The sequence below is a fragment of the Periophthalmus magnuspinnatus genome, chromosome 5 (assembly GCF_009829125.3).
Source record: "Periophthalmus magnuspinnatus isolate fPerMag1 chromosome 5, fPerMag1.2.pri, whole genome shotgun sequence".
Taxonomy (NCBI): Eukaryota; Metazoa; Chordata; class Actinopteri; order Gobiiformes; family Gobiidae; genus Periophthalmus; species Periophthalmus magnuspinnatus.
Window position 1 is genome coordinate 29916300 of NC_047130.1, and position 15636 is coordinate 29931935.

At 40.8% G+C, this 15636-nt stretch overlaps 1 protein-coding gene across 3 annotated transcripts in view; it reads left to right on the top strand.

Annotated features, from left to right (window-relative positions):
- cdh4 (cadherin 4, type 1, R-cadherin (retinal)) overlaps positions 1-15636 on the top strand; it is a 341227-nt gene that overhangs the window by 251424 nt on the left and 74167 nt on the right. For all 3 annotated transcript variants that reach the window (XM_055221814.1, XM_033966767.2, XM_055221815.1), the window contains one exon: positions 15469-15613. In XM_055221814.1, coding sequence (XP_055077789.1) covers positions 15469-15613 — 145 coding nt within the window. The remainder of the gene's footprint in view (positions 1-15468; positions 15614-15636) is intronic.

Here is a 15636-nt window from a genome sequence, read left to right on the forward strand (position 1 = left end):
CTCGCAGTTTAACACAAGTTTTAAGAGTAAAACAAATAAAACAAAAAATCATGCTTTCAATTATTATACATACATACATACATACATACATACATACATACATACGTACTTACATCATATTGTTCTCTCAAATGTGCATAGAAATACAAATGAAATCCTTGTTACCACTGATTTCAGCCTGTGTAATCAATATGTCGAGATTGAGTCCATTTAAGATGATATTACTGTGAAAGGGTAACATGTTTAGTGAGCGTTAGTGTCATAAACAAGTACACGGAGCAGCTCAGACAAGTTCTATAGTTCTGTCGTAATGCAGGCGGATTGGACCAAGAGATGCAGGACTCGGGGAAAGGTTTACAGTGTTTATTTACAATAAATGATAAATTGAACAATAATGGAGGTAGATCCGGTGATGAGCGGTGGACGAGGTGCAGGCCAGGGTCCCGGGGCGGAACTTGGAGTGGCAAAGAGACGACAGTGCGGGCAGTACAGGAGCAGGGAGCAGAGTGCGAGCCAGGGTCCGAGGTCGTGGAGTGCAGGGACGGAGACAAGGCGAGCAGAGCCAGAACGAGGAGCAGGGTGCGAGGCAGGGTCCAGTGACGTGGAGTGCAGAGACAAGACAAGACAGACTGTACCAGGGCTGGGTAGCAGGGTCGGAGCAGAGCCGGGAGCGAGGGAGCTGGGACGGTCCAGGGAGCAGGATCTGGAGGGTAGCACAAAATTCAATAAGCGAGGTAACAGCGAGCAAAAATACAAAAAGCAAGGACAAGCAAGATAATCAAGTTGACACGCAGACGATCTGGCACCGACTGTCTGGTCCTGGCTCCTCCTATCCCGCGGCAGCTGGCGTTGATTGCGCTGATTCCCAGGTGTGCGCGGGAGGAGCCAGGAGCTCCGCCCAGCTCTGGCTCAGGCAGGTGAGGGAGGGGAAGGAGCAAGACAGGAGGCAAAACAGGGAGCAGGAAAAACATGGATCATGACAAATTCTCTCAAACCTGATACTGATAGTACCCAGTGGAAAGGCCTCTCAGCTCAACATTTTGCAACTCAGGATATTTTCAACCTGTAAAATATAATGAAATGTTACAGTGGATTATTTGCTGTAACATCATCTGTCCACGTTGTTGTTGTTGTTCTTCTTCTTGTTTTTTCTTCTTGTTCTTCTTCTTCTTGTTCTTCTTCTTAATAATCTTAGATTATTGTAACTCACTTTATGTTGGTGTCTCTCAGTCGTCCTTGGGTCGCCTCCAACTTGTACAGAATGCTGCAGCACAAGACGCCAACACATCACCCCAGTCCTTTATTCGCTCCATTGGCTTCCTGTTTCTTTTAGAGTTGATTTTAAAATTTTACTTTTTGTTTTTAAAGTTCTTAATGGCCTCGCCCTGCCCTATCTGGCTGAACTGTTGATGGTCCGAAATCCAAACTGGGCCTTGAGGTCGTCTAATCAACTTCTTTTGGAAGTTCCACAAACTAAATCCAAACACTGGGGTGATCTTCTCTGTGGCTGGGCCCAAACTCTGGAACAAATTGCCTCCTGATATGTGCACCATTACTAAATCCAGGCTTAAAACATATTTATTCAGACTGGCTTTCAACACTTAGTAATGTTGTGACACATTATCATTATTTATAATTTGTTATAATAATGTAATTTATTCTATTTTATTCTCCTATTTTACTGTTTTAGTATGATTTTAACTTAATAATTAAGTTATTAATTTGATTTTACTGGAAAGCACTTTGGTCACCTTGAGTGTTGTAAAGTGCTCTATAAATAAACGTTGATTGATTGATTGATTCTTTTCAGTGGCTGCGTTTCACCAACTCTAATCCGTTTGTTGCAGATTTGATTTTAAAATGATAATTTTCGTTGTGGACTGTTAATGGAAAAGGCCTAAACATCATATAAAAGCTAAAACTGATGTGATGCTACTTTAATACTATACTGAGACAAAGTGATCATATTTAACCCATCATAAAGTTGTTGTTTTTTTCTGGAAACTTGCGCTGCTCTGCTGAATTACTGTTTGCAAACTATTGAAGTCCAGATGAATGTGTTTTGGAGAAGTTAGGTGAAGTCCATTTTCTTCCAGACGAATCGCTGTGAACTTGTAGTGAATCGACTTCAGCGATTTTGTTTGTTGTTGTATTTTTGATCTTGCACAGTGTGTCGTGTCTCAACAGCACCGAATGCTCACAAAATGAACCAAAGATTTCATACAAACTGCCCTTATTTACACATTAATGTACACATGGAATCTTAGCTTAGTTATGGATGATATCAGTCCAAAAAGCCGCACTGGAGTATAAGTCGCACCAGCCAAGAAATGTATAATAATGAAGAAAAAACATACACAGTGGTCCCTGGTTTATCGCTCGGGTTACGTTCTAAAAATAACTAAGTATCAGCTTTATTTTTTACAATTATTCTGTAGATTTTGCAGCTGTAAAACCCCTCACCACACACTTTATACACTTTTCTCACACAGGGATTAACATTTTCTCACATTTCTCTTAATTAATTAATAGTGACTCTCGTGTATTTCACAGTTCCTCTGACCACGCCTCTTCATCCTGGTAGTGTCGATTGAAAAAAAACGTGTAAAATTGGACTAAAAAAATCAGCGAAACAGCGAGAACCGTGATGTAGCGAGGGACGACTGCACACGTGGAATCTTATCTTAGTTATGGACGATATCACTCCGAAAAACAAGACATTTGGTACTGAATCATAAGTTATAACCCACACTCACCTTTAGTGTCTCCCATAACATGCAAACACAACAGAAATGACTCTGGGCCGCAACAGACAAGACGAACATCTGCGCTGGGAGTCGACTGGTTGGTTGACAGCGTCTCTTCGCAGCCGCCCGTCAGCGTGATCGATGGCAGCGCGGCACATAGGCCTCATTCAAAAGCACAGCCCTGTCTCAGAGGACGGATCCAGTAAGCTGTGATGTCTTCATTGTCGTAGATTATCAGCACAGCGGCAGTCCCACATGATCGTCGGAGTGATTGGTTTGTCCGCTGTGACACTCTGTATGCATGTTTCTATAAACCAGTTTTACAGACACGGTTGCGTCATGGTTTTGCGAGTCCAACTGTTCACAGGATATTTTTATTATTATCACTTATTAACTTGAGTTTTCTGCTGGTTGATCGCTCATTAAAAACACATTTTGAAGTGTGATTTTTTGCAACGGAAAAAAATCACAGTATCAAAACGACTTTACGCCATTGACGCAATAACAGTACAGCAGGATATTTCCATGTTAAGGTTCTTTTTGTGTTGTTTTGCACAGACTTTAACATGTTTCGGACACTTTCTGCAGCAGTGACGATTCTGAACAACGCCATCTGCAGTCCAGCTTCTCCAGGTCCTTGAAAATGTTTAATAGATACGCCTCGTCCCCGTTTACTGTCCTGTAACGTCCTTAATCCAATGTTTATTTATTGTCTTCCATCCTGATTATTTTTACGCTTTTTCCGTCCACGAAACGTCTCCTGCTCTGCTTTTTTTGTCGCTCTTGTACTTGCCTCTATCGTTTCGTATCCAGCGTTGTGTTCAGCTGGGGTTTTCTTGTCTTCGGATGGACATTCGTCGTTCGCTTTAATTTCAGAAGATTTCAGATGTTTTCCATTACACCCTCACATTAAAAATATGAATTTGTTCTTATTTATCTGACATCTTCACCTTATGCGTCCCTTTGAGAACTCTCTGGACTCTGGATGTCATTAAATATTAATGTTTCTCCTGGTAAAATAAAGGTAAAATAAAGGTAAAATACAAAATTGGACCCAGGAAAAGGTTCATTTCAAGGGAAAACTGTGTAACATTTGCAGGACGTGGTTATTTTAGGCTATGAAATAACGACATTATTTGGTTTTGTTTGTATTCCATAGGATTTGTAAAACCCAAATTGGATTCAGGGATTATATAAAATTCAATATAGTCAGTATTTATAGGGAGACAGAAACATGTGCACATCCATTTTATTTTAGTGTGGTGAATATGTTACATTTATGGGAAACATTATGGCCGCCAAATTACTCACAAAACAACAAAAATAGACACCAAAACGGGTATAATTCACATAACTTAAGGTGTCCTTTATCTGCTGAAGGTTTGGCCTTTAATTCGGTAGCAGTAAAATTGCGATTTAGTCCATATTTAATTAATACAGGTGCAAAATATGTTACACTTTGCCACACGCTTTAGCATTAGCAGAGTTAGCCGTGGCTCTATGGAGAATGACTTTACAAATTAGCATAGCGTCAGAGTGGTACTTCAATCTAAAAAACTAACAAACTGCGGTTTAAAACGACAAAATGACTCACCGATGAGCGAAGGGTTGAATGTGTTGTATTGACTCACTCCACCATTAATGGATTTTATAAGTAAAAAAACGAGTGACCGAGTGAACACGGGAGCATTGACCAGAGAAGACTGTGACGTACAGAGATGCAGCAAATTTGTCCAAACGGTGACGTCTATCAGAGAATCACAGTCATGGAACACACGACCTGCCCGTGTCAGGAACTGTGGGTCCTTTTCAACCTTCAAGAATACTCTGAAACACTGGGTGAAAAATGATCAAACACGCTCACACAGGTAGATTATTTTCTTCTTGGGGCGTCTTAAACTCAGAGAATGGTCTATTGTGGTTCACTTGTTGTCGTGTCTATGTGCACTTTTGTCTCGTCTGTGTGTTTCTTTAAAACACACCAGAAACAGGAAGTGAGGGGCGATATTTGCTTTATTACATTTTTGTTCTGAGGTTATCTTGTCTTTCGGATGCACATTTGTCTTATTATCTGGTGTGGTTTCACTGGGGTGTTTATATTGTGCTTTTTCATGGCGCGTTGTATTTTTTATGGTATTCTGAGGATGTATGGGAGTGTGACTGTTCCTGTTTTTCCTTTCCCCATTGGCTTTATCCCTCACTTGCTGTTTTTACTTATTGACGGCTCGGTTTTGGTACTGGCATCGCTGTAGTGCTTTTGTAACGTGTCAAACTCTTTCAAACAATGTCCTTACAACTGAGAGTCTACGGTTTATGTAAAAGGTGGGGCAATTTAGGTCACATGGGTTACATATGACTCTCCATTTGTCAAACCTTTAGAGCAGGGACAGTAGTGTAGTGACTTGTGTACGCTTCTCCAAATCCACGTAAAGATGGCGCACAAAGTATACGCTATTAAGTACCTGTATGTGTACTCCGGGCCTCAGAATACACGAATACAGCATACACTTTTTCATTTTCAGGCTGCAGATTGCGATGAATGACTTTGTGTTCCTCCTCTGTATCTCATTTTTACAGTCTTCAAATCTTAACTATTTTATATTAATGAGCAGTTAGCATATACATCCAAAATTACTCCTCGCTACTAATTACGTATTAAGTTTCAGAGGCAATCGAGGTAATGGAGAAAACTAAAGCTCTTTATAATTAGATACAGACGGCGGTCTCTTAAGAGCTGCTTATGCAATACATCTGTACTGGAATCAAACTTATTTTTTTCAGCCGCACGGAAGAAACAGGTACAGCTACTTAAAGGTGTTAAACCCACTTCGCCTAAGACACTGCGCACCTGCTGTTTGAGATGATTTCAGAGCAGGATGAAGCTCTTTTGGACCCATAGGAAAGATATAGCGCAGACTTTCTTTCGATCTTTCTTTCCGTCTTGGGCAGGACAGTCCCACGGCTGCAGCTGCGTCTCACAAGCCAAACTTTTGCTTGTTAGCTTTGGGTTCGAGTTAAAAAGAGATCCGCGGCTGGTGTTTTTGACAAGGGCGTACCAGGGGAGGTGTTTCTGTGCGAGGTGAGATGTAGAAGAGCGGAGAAAAGGTTAAATACAAAAAGATTTTCACAACATACTTTAAACATGATTATTATAAAATAGCTGTTATTGAACACACTAAATGAGTATGGTCATTCTGGGGAAATTTGACACAGTTGAATGTCAAATTAAAAGTAAAAGGAAAGGAACAGGCATTTGGCTTATGATAACTGTAATTTCCCTTTTGTTAATTGTTATTCATGAAAATTTGACCTTAAATGGCGCCTTTTCAGTCCCCATTGTTTGACGGGGCAGAACAATGGATGTCAAACTCCTGCAGACGTATTTCTGGTCTATTTAATGATGCCGCTAATGTAAGGCTTTTCTGTGCTGATGCTGATTTACATGACGAAGGAGTCACTCATTTTTATTATTATTACTTATTAACTTTGAGTTTTCTGCCGGTTGATCTCTCTTTAAAAACATACCTGTATTTTAGGTTAACACGTTTTGAAGTGTGATATTTTGCAATGGAAAAAAGTCAGAATGAAGAATAATATTGAAACTACTTTATGCCATTGACGCAACAACACTATAGCAGGATGTTTCTGTGTTAAGGTTCTTTTTAATGGACCGATGTGTTGTTTTACGCAGACTTTATGTGTTACAGTGACGATTTTAAATAGTGCCATCTGCAGTCCGACTTCTCCAGGTCCTTGAAAATGGATAGGCCCCCTCGTCCCTGTTCACTGTCCAGTTATTTTTGCGCTTTCCCCGTCCACAATACGTCTCCTGCAGTGATTTAAGCTTCTCCTGTTCTACTTTTCCCTGTTTCGCTCTTGTACATCCCTCTGTCGTTTCCTTCTCGCATTCAGCTTTGTGTTTTCGGTTTTGGGTTTGCTCAAAGCTCTCCCAGTTTCACCGATATTTGCTTTATTACATTTTTGTTCTGAGGTTATCTTGTCTTTCGGATGCACATTTGTCTTATTATCTAGTGTGGTTTCACTGGGGTGTTTATATTGCGCTTTTTCATGGCGCGTTGTATTTTTTATGGTATTCCGAGGATGTATGGGAGTGTGACTGTTCCTGTTTTTCCTTTCCCCATTGGCTTTATCCCTCACTTGCTGTTTTTACTTCTTGACGGCTCGGTTTTGGTACTGGCATCGCTGTAGTGCTTTTGTAATGTGTCAAACTCTTTCAAACAATGTCCTTACAACTGAGAGTCTACGGTTTATGTTCTGAAGTCCATAGGAGGTACATCCATGTGTTGGTTTCCAGAAAATTTTGATTTTTATGCTCCAATCCTTCATGTGTGTTGTGTTGATGTCCAAAAAATTCATGCCGTTGTTTAATTCTTCTTCGTGCGAGAACTTTATGTTACACTGTCAATTGTGTTTAGACCAGGGGTGTCCCAAATGTGGCCCTCAGACCAGTTTTTATTGGCCCTCAGACCTCCTGCTGAACCACTTTTAACAGTAAATTAAACTATTTCTACTACTATAACCTAAAAACATCTTATTGCAGTGTGATACAGACCTAAAATGAATGTGTTTTAAGCCTTATTAATCTACAACGGCTCTGTCAAAGCTATAAAACGATTTAAAAAAAAGTTTGGGCGCCTCTGGTTTAGACTGTCTGGTTTAGACTGTCTGTTGCATCCTACGTTGACTTTCTCCAGGATGTCGTCCACGTACGTCCTCCACAATGACAGTTCGCGTCGTGCTGGTTTGGCGTTCTCCATGAAGAACCCGCTCACGATGACGGAGAACGAGCCCCGCCCACAGCAAAACCCTCCTTCTGGCTGTAGATCCTGCTCTTGTATTGACAAAACTTTGAACCATAGCAGTTACGCGATGTTGTCCACTCATAGTTTTGTCAGTTTTTCCACAGTTTTGTCATTTCTTTGGCAATTCTCTACAATATGTAATGTGATGTGTATTGGTGTTTTTATAAAAAGAGATACCGCATCATGTGACGTGAGCATCTCTCCAGTTTCTGTTTTATTTCTTTATGTTCTTGTGCTGTTTTGAGCTCTGACAGTGCAGCTCTGTCTGTGCTAATAGTGGCTTGATTAGATCTATGAGTACTTTTGATAAACTGCACATTACCGATCCCAAACTGTGTACTCTTGGTTGTAATAGCGTGTCCTTTTTGTGTATCTCAGGAGTCCCTTATATTTAGTTTTAGCAGAGATGTTAACGTCTTTTTCTTGTCCTCTGTGTTTTGTTTTTTTTTAGTATTTCATATGTGGCCTGCCCTTATCTCCAGGTACAATAGTGATAGTTTTTGTCCTAGTGTGTGTATCATCTCTTCCTTGTTTCCATTTCCTGGTGCAAGTTTAGCCGTTTTTAGGATCCCCGCTCTTTCGTCTCTCAGGTCCGCCCTTTTTCCCCGGTCTGATGTGCTTTGACATACTCTCTCGAGAGTATATACTGTATTCCGCAGGGTATTTTGCTTGGAGTTATCACATAATTTTGTCCTCACCGTAATACATTTCTGTAGTTGTTAAGGTTTGTTTTGATAGATTTTTAACCCCTTGTCGTTAACGCCCCCTTTTTCCCGTCAATAAGCTTGGTTAATATGACTTTATATTTCGTCCTTGTAGCTACATATTGTGTTTCATGCTTTAGATCAGGGGTGTCAAACGCATTTTCCCCAAGGGCCACATCAGCAAAATGGTTTCTCTCAAAGGGCCAGATGTAATGTAAAATAATTAAAACAACTACTTGCAACTTGTTAATTAACTCTTTCTGAATGTATTACTTACTCAAATACTTACAAATATTGCATATGTATGTCCATAGATGTAAAATAAGGCTGTGTAACTGTGTATCTCCTGATAAACTGACATTTTAAGACAGTCATATCTTTAAGTTTACCTTGGCACGGGCCACTTAAAATGACGTAGCGGGCCACATTTTGCCCACGTGCCTTGAGTTTGACACATGTGCTTTAGGTGGTCGTCTACGCTTGTTCTCATCTCTGGATTCATGGAGTATTTGTTTGAAAGTTTCCAAACCGTGTGTCTTTTCTGGTTTAAATGGCGTCTCTTGTTCATCCAGGCTCTTTTGATGATCCTTTTGTGTTGGGATGAAGTTTTTTAAGTCCAGGTTTGATGTTATGATGTTTTCCTGCATCTCCAGCTGAATTTAAGATGTTTTTTGGTACCTCGATCATCTCAGTTCTGTTTGCTCAAAGTGTCAAGACTCTTTGACACATTGCCGTCCCAAACCTTTGACATATTACTTCAAAGAGGTTCATTTCGGACTTCCAATATTCTTTCCAACAAATGCTCTCTATCACCGTTCACCTTCCTGGATTGGTAGGGAAATAGCGCCGTCTTCACTTCGTCCCCATTTACCATCCTGTGGGCTTGTTTCCAGATCTCAGTAGCCTCCTTAATCCAATGTTTGTGTTTGTTGTCCTCCATCCCAATTATTTTGGGATGGAGGACAACAAACACAACTTTCAAGGACTTTGGATGCTGTCCTGGAGAAGACGGACCGTGATGCCAAAATCTGTGTAAATCAGCTGATAAGACATGTCACCGTAACATCACACGGCCTTTCTAAAGACCCATCCGAAACATTAGAAGTCCGATATGGACAGAAATGAAACGCTTTGGACAGAAAATGTGTCAAAGAGTCTCGATGCTTTGAGCAAATGGAACTGAGATGAACAAAGGTACCAAATCCAAGTTAAATTCAACTTGAGATGCATCACGTGACCTTTTTGAAGAATGACGTACAAGGCGTCCGAAACATGTCGATGTAAACAAGACATTGGTCTGTTAAAAGAACCTTTATTTGGGAATAATATTGGACGACCGAAATTAACCTCTTTGAAGTAATATGTCAAAGTTTTGGACGGAAAAGAGTCAAAGAGTCTCGACACTTTGAGTGAAGGGAACTGAGATGATTGAGGCACCAAAACCATCTTAAATTCAGCTGGAGATGCCGGAAAACTTCATAACATCACTTGACCTTTCTGAAGAATGATGTACAAGACGTCTGAAACATGTCTATTTAAACAAGACACTGGTCTGTTAAAAGAACCTTTATTTGGGAATAATATTGGAAGACCGAAATGAACTTGTTTGATGTAATATGTCAAAGTTTTGGACGGAAATGTGTCAAAGAGTCTCGACACTTTGAGGAAACCAATCCAAAACCATCTTAAATTCAACTTGAGATGCAGGAAAACATCGTAACATCATAACGTCATGTGACTTTTCTGAAGAAGGATGCACAAGACGTCCGAAACATGTCTATTTAAACAAGACACTGCTGTTAAAAGAACTTTTACTTGGAAATAAAACCGAAATGAACCTCTTTGAAGTACTACCGCAGGATATTCCTAGTAACTCTTTTTAAAATGGATCGATTGCCCCTCTGTCTCCTACACATGCCTCCACTTGTTTCATTAGTATTAGAAGTATTAAGTCTAGTCTAGTTCTTTTCAAGTGGTGACCAAATTAGTTTAAAAAGAAAGGTTTAAACTTGAATATAGCCCATTTCATTTACTGTAAAACGCAGCACTTGTTCAGTTCAGATTGACCAAAAGAAACAAATCTAAAACAGTATATTTCTGTTTTTAGCAAAAGGTACATATTGCCAAAGGTGTGTTATACGTGCCCCTGCGAGTATATGGTTATTTATGGTTATGTGTCTGCTAAAGGGAGCAATGGGCCAGATAAAAGTGCACTTCTGTGGTGGTCCGGTTATACTGCAGAATACTGATGTGGCCTCACACAGTCTGTCAGCAGCACAGCCAGCGCTCCGGGCCTTTAGATCACATTTCCAATTTCTTCATCAAGTGCACAAACACACAAACAGTGGAGTGTGCAAGGGGATGGAGAAGCCTAGACATAACAGGCACGGACTGGGGAATACCAAAATCGACTTTACCAAATCAGAAAAAACAAGCTCGTAAAGAAAAAGACATGTCCACAAGGCGTTTTTGAGATAGAGTGAATGCAAATGTCAAATCAGATACTAAAATGTGCTGTTCTTGCATAGTTCAACCATTTTGATCATTATATGGACTTTGGTCTTGTTTTAAGACTTGTTTAGCCCAGATTTACTTTTGTGTTTAGCCTTGGTTTTGTCCCAATTTTGTTTTGACGAACATGCAAGTTTTCTTTATGTAACCCTATAGCGTCGGATGCTATCGTCGCCAAAAGACTCGCGGTTGCGGACTTTCCATTACCGTAACTCCGCAACCAATTATGCTACCATGCTAATTCAAACGGCGTCTCGAAGCAGAGGCATGGAGCTCTTTAAATATGTTACTGTCATTATAGTCATGTGCTTATGTCGCCTTCGAAGACGACCAATCAGAGAGTCAGTTATTCGATGCGTCTAAGGAAAAATACGGATGGATGTGTAAAATAGAGGTAGTTGTGTGGAAAAAACGCAGTACATTCTGATACTTCCTTCCTACTTTAACATGATTTTTACGGCTGAAAAGAATAAAAGTCTAGGCGAGCTACACTGGTCCATAATGTGCTCAGTCCTTAAAGAGTTACGCACACATGGACAATAATCACAAGTCAACAATCACCTCGTTATAAATAGTTAATCCACTGCCACAATGCGGTTTTACAGTAACAGAACGGAATAACATAGGTTCATTAAGCAGTAAACACATAACCCCGGTGACGCCATGTGAGGACATGGTTTTGTCAGACTGATTATGCCTCCGTCTGGCTGCGTCCATTAATAAACTGTGCAAGAAAGTTCTACGCTAACAAACGACTGAAAAAAGCTAAAAAAAAAACCAAAACGTGCAGCTCCAAACACAATGCTCTCTCCGCACAGTCACAGGAGCAGTCTCACGTCTCACACCACAAACCGCTCACAGCTGAGGAAACAGATTGGCCTTGTTTGTTTGTTGTGACTCTGCTCCTTGTTTGTGTGTTTGTGTGTGCGTTTGCGTGTGTGTTTGCCACGCTTCAGCCAATGGAAAACGAGCGCCGTGAGGATCATTAAGTAGCTAAAAGAGCCCCGTTTTGATTGGTTCTAAATGCTGTTATTATGCAGCGACATGCGTCCACGGGGGTGCGGGGAGAGAGAGTGTGTGTGCAAGCAGTGATGTGTGTTTGTTTGGGTTGTGTTGTGATGCCTCGTCGACAGATGTACACTGAGAGCCCGCGTGATGAGTGAGGATTCAGAGGGAACAGGTGCTAGCGATCTGTCTTTCATGTTGGCACTTGATATATCAGAGCGTCCTGCCACAGCGCCGCCGTACACACACAGGTTTGCAGCTCGGCGCATTTATATCGGGTTTAAAATACACAGCGAAATTGTGATTAACCAAGGAACCGTGTTTAGAACTAGTAGTAATTGTTGTTAACGAGAGTGTAATTTTATTCATATTATGTGTGTTGTTTTTATTCTGTTTTATTAGGTTTTCACGGTATTTTCATTATTATTTGGACATTCGAGCCCAGCGATCATCTTAACCAATCAGCGATCACCTCGTCTCACTCCTCAACCAATCAGGATTCACTAACGTTCGCGTTTGGGACAGTCGCTCCCTTCGTCCTTTCCAACTGCGGCCTTTCTCTTTCATTTCATCTTCACTTGTTCATGTCCTTGAGAATGTAAATTGATATTATTATTACCATTTGTAGTCAATCTGGCTTTAATCTGTTGCGTAACTTGCACCAGTGATGCATTCATGGACCAGCAGAACTTTGCATTTTCACTGCACTCCGTTGCCGTCTGTGGTGCGTTCACGGACACTCGGAATTTTTCACTTTGATTGAGAAAGTGCACAGTGTATCTCTAATTTATCTCCTGTGTTTCTGTATATTCTGTATTTGCATATTTATCATGTTTATTATTTCCATATATCTTTATTTGCTATATTATTCATCACATTCATAGTTTTTATTTATTTTTAAGAACTGTGAACATGATAGTAAAGAGTGGTACAGTGTGAATGGGCGTCTGGTCACTTTGTTCTAGGGCCTTTTCTGAGGTCACAAGTTTGCGTTTCTTTCCCAGCTCCTCCTTTACAACAGTAGCTCCACATAGATCTGTTTTAGGACGAGTTTAAACCTGTAAAGTTGTTTTATAACTGGTTTAAATCTGGTGGTGCTGCTCCATAAACCAAATATTTTCTTAGACGTGATATTTGCTGTAAAATGTTTCCGCCAATATGATTTTTTTCTGTCTTATAACACCTAAAATGTACAACTGCAGTGTCTCTCAGGAACATTATTGACGCTTTGCTGTGATATCACTTTGGGGGCTGCATGTATTTCTATGGCGGAATGTGCTGTAGTTGCCATGGTGACACACATGCACAAATGCACACATAAGCAAATAGAGTAAGATGTGTTTTAGATGGTCTGAAAACATAAAAAATATACAAAAGTGATTTAAAAAAACACATTTTCAGGAATCTGTAACAGAAAAGGTGAGTGAAAACTGAAGTTGTTGGCTAATGCTAGCTAGCTTATGACTAATTTGGCGTGTGAGAGACTTATTTAACAACACAAACCCTCTCACCTGTTGTACTTCCAACTAATTCTGTTCTTTTTGGTCAGATTGTGTTAAAACCAGGCTCAGATTAAAGTCTAACAAAGCCTCAGACAGAGCAGTGCCTCCAGTTACATTTATGCTCCGAGGTCAGCGCTTCTGTGTCGGAAAAAACACTGAGCCATTACAGTTTATGTAGAACAGTTTAGAAGTTTAGAATAGTGGCATAAAACTCACCAAAACTTACAAAACAATGGGAAGTACATTTTTGAACCGTAACCAAATTAAAATTCTTATTGCAATTGTATAAATATAAATAAATGTTTGAAAGTGAATTTTTGCTTTTGTTTACATTAGCAGCAGGTTCACTGAAGCGGGTTCACAAAATAGAGCATTTAAAGTGAAACTAGCACCAGTGCGGTCAACATTTTAACTGTCGGAGATCAAAGTTTATCAGCGCACAGGGGCAGCCATGTTGGATTTTCTAACTCGGAACCAACTCGGGGTTCTGAAATGTTGCCCGAGTTTTTGAGTAGGAATGCCAAGATAGATGGGTGTTCCAGAGTAAATTTACAGGTCAGAACTCGTAGAATCTGACTTCCGAAGACGACTGGAATGTAGCATTAGCATTAGCATCACACCCTCAGGGAATATTGACGACATCAGCTGCAACGTATCAATATCTTCTGTATAAATCATTTCATTAACGTGGACTTCTATCCCCTGCTTCATTAATAGCATCTGTTCGTGATAGCATAGCGTGCTAAGACTCAAAGAACATGCTAATCTTGTGTTCTTGCAGTTTTTGTCCTGTATTTTTACAATATATATTTTTTTTATTTAACTATCGTGAGCCTGGCAGTAATGTTAGACTCAGCGACCAAAATATATATCGTACATTAAAACTCTACATACATTCACTCAGGACTTTATAAGCTTCGTAAAGGAAATACGGGTGAAGTGTCTTGCTCAAGGACACATGAGCCATTACCGCCATGAGCTACTGTATCGTTAAAGGGATTTCTCTCGGGTTTTCTGTGCATACGACGCGCGTTACATCGGAGGCTGTCGTTACAGAGCAGCGCCGTGCAACACAGATTAAGACGTCCCGCTGTAGATGATGATTACTTGAGTCAGCTCTCCCCCCGAGCCCCATGTTCCTCTTTGTATTTCCACCCCTCATTTGCTTGCACAAAGCTCACTCCATGTTTTTTCTTCTTCCTCTCTGTATTCTCACACAGAGCCGTGTCAAGGAACCTCTCATCAGTCAGAGACATCCATCCAAATGGCTGCTTTGTCAAAACAAACCCTGACAAACATTATTTCTCAGCAAGAAATGAAAGGATGGAGAGGAAAGGGGAGAGAGAGAGGGGGGAGAGTGGGGCGGGGCAGCTCGTAACACAGCACCTCAGATATTTTTCCGGGACCCCTGGCTGCGCTAACAATAAAATAGGTGTTGTTTTTGCGACACTGGATCAATTCATTACTTTGTGCCCCATTCGGTGGGATGGAGGTCGGTGCCAGGGAATCAGATTTTTGTGTGTCCCGTTGGTTGACACGGAGCATGAGATTTTCCAAAATAAAACATCCAATTAACAGAGGCGAAGTCATGCCGTGTGAAGCGTGCGTACGGGGTTGTGTATCCGTCAAACCGGCGAGCTGTGGCGAAGGAGGTGGACACTGACATCTCTCCGTTTGAAATATAACCTGAGCTGCATGATAATGTTTAATGCACCGGTGAAGCACGTGCAGCAGGGATGAGTAAAGATTTGTGTGAATATGTATGTGAAATCATCTCCTCTGAATGAAAACGGCATGTTGAGCTAATGAAAAACATATATCTTTGCAGTAAAACGAGTCACCTGCGCGAGTCGTAGCTGTAGAACCTGTATATTTACTCCAGAGTTGTCGTAAAGTTGACGCACGCGTTCAACCAGAAAGACCACGACCACCAATCACGACCTCCAGCTTCATAATCTATTCAAAATACTCTCTTTCCTCGCCGCTAACGTCTTTACATTCCCTTTCGACGTATGAGCGCACATCCTTAAGTATTAAACTGCACCGCACTCATTATTTTTGTTTGTTCGTTCACGTCCCTCCTGATCGTTACAAAACCGTGTGTACTTCGCGGTCCGGCGTTGCGGCTCTGCTTTGTTTTCAGTTTTCTTAATAAGGTTTTGTTTTGTGTTCACAGCTGCGAGCTCATGCGGTCGACATGAACGGAAACCAGGTGGAAAACCCCATAGATCTGTACATCTACGTCATCGATATGAACGACAACCGGCCCGACTTTCTGAACCAGGTTTACAATGGATCTGTGGCCGAGGGATCTAAACCAGGTACGTCCGAGTCTTTGTAAAGT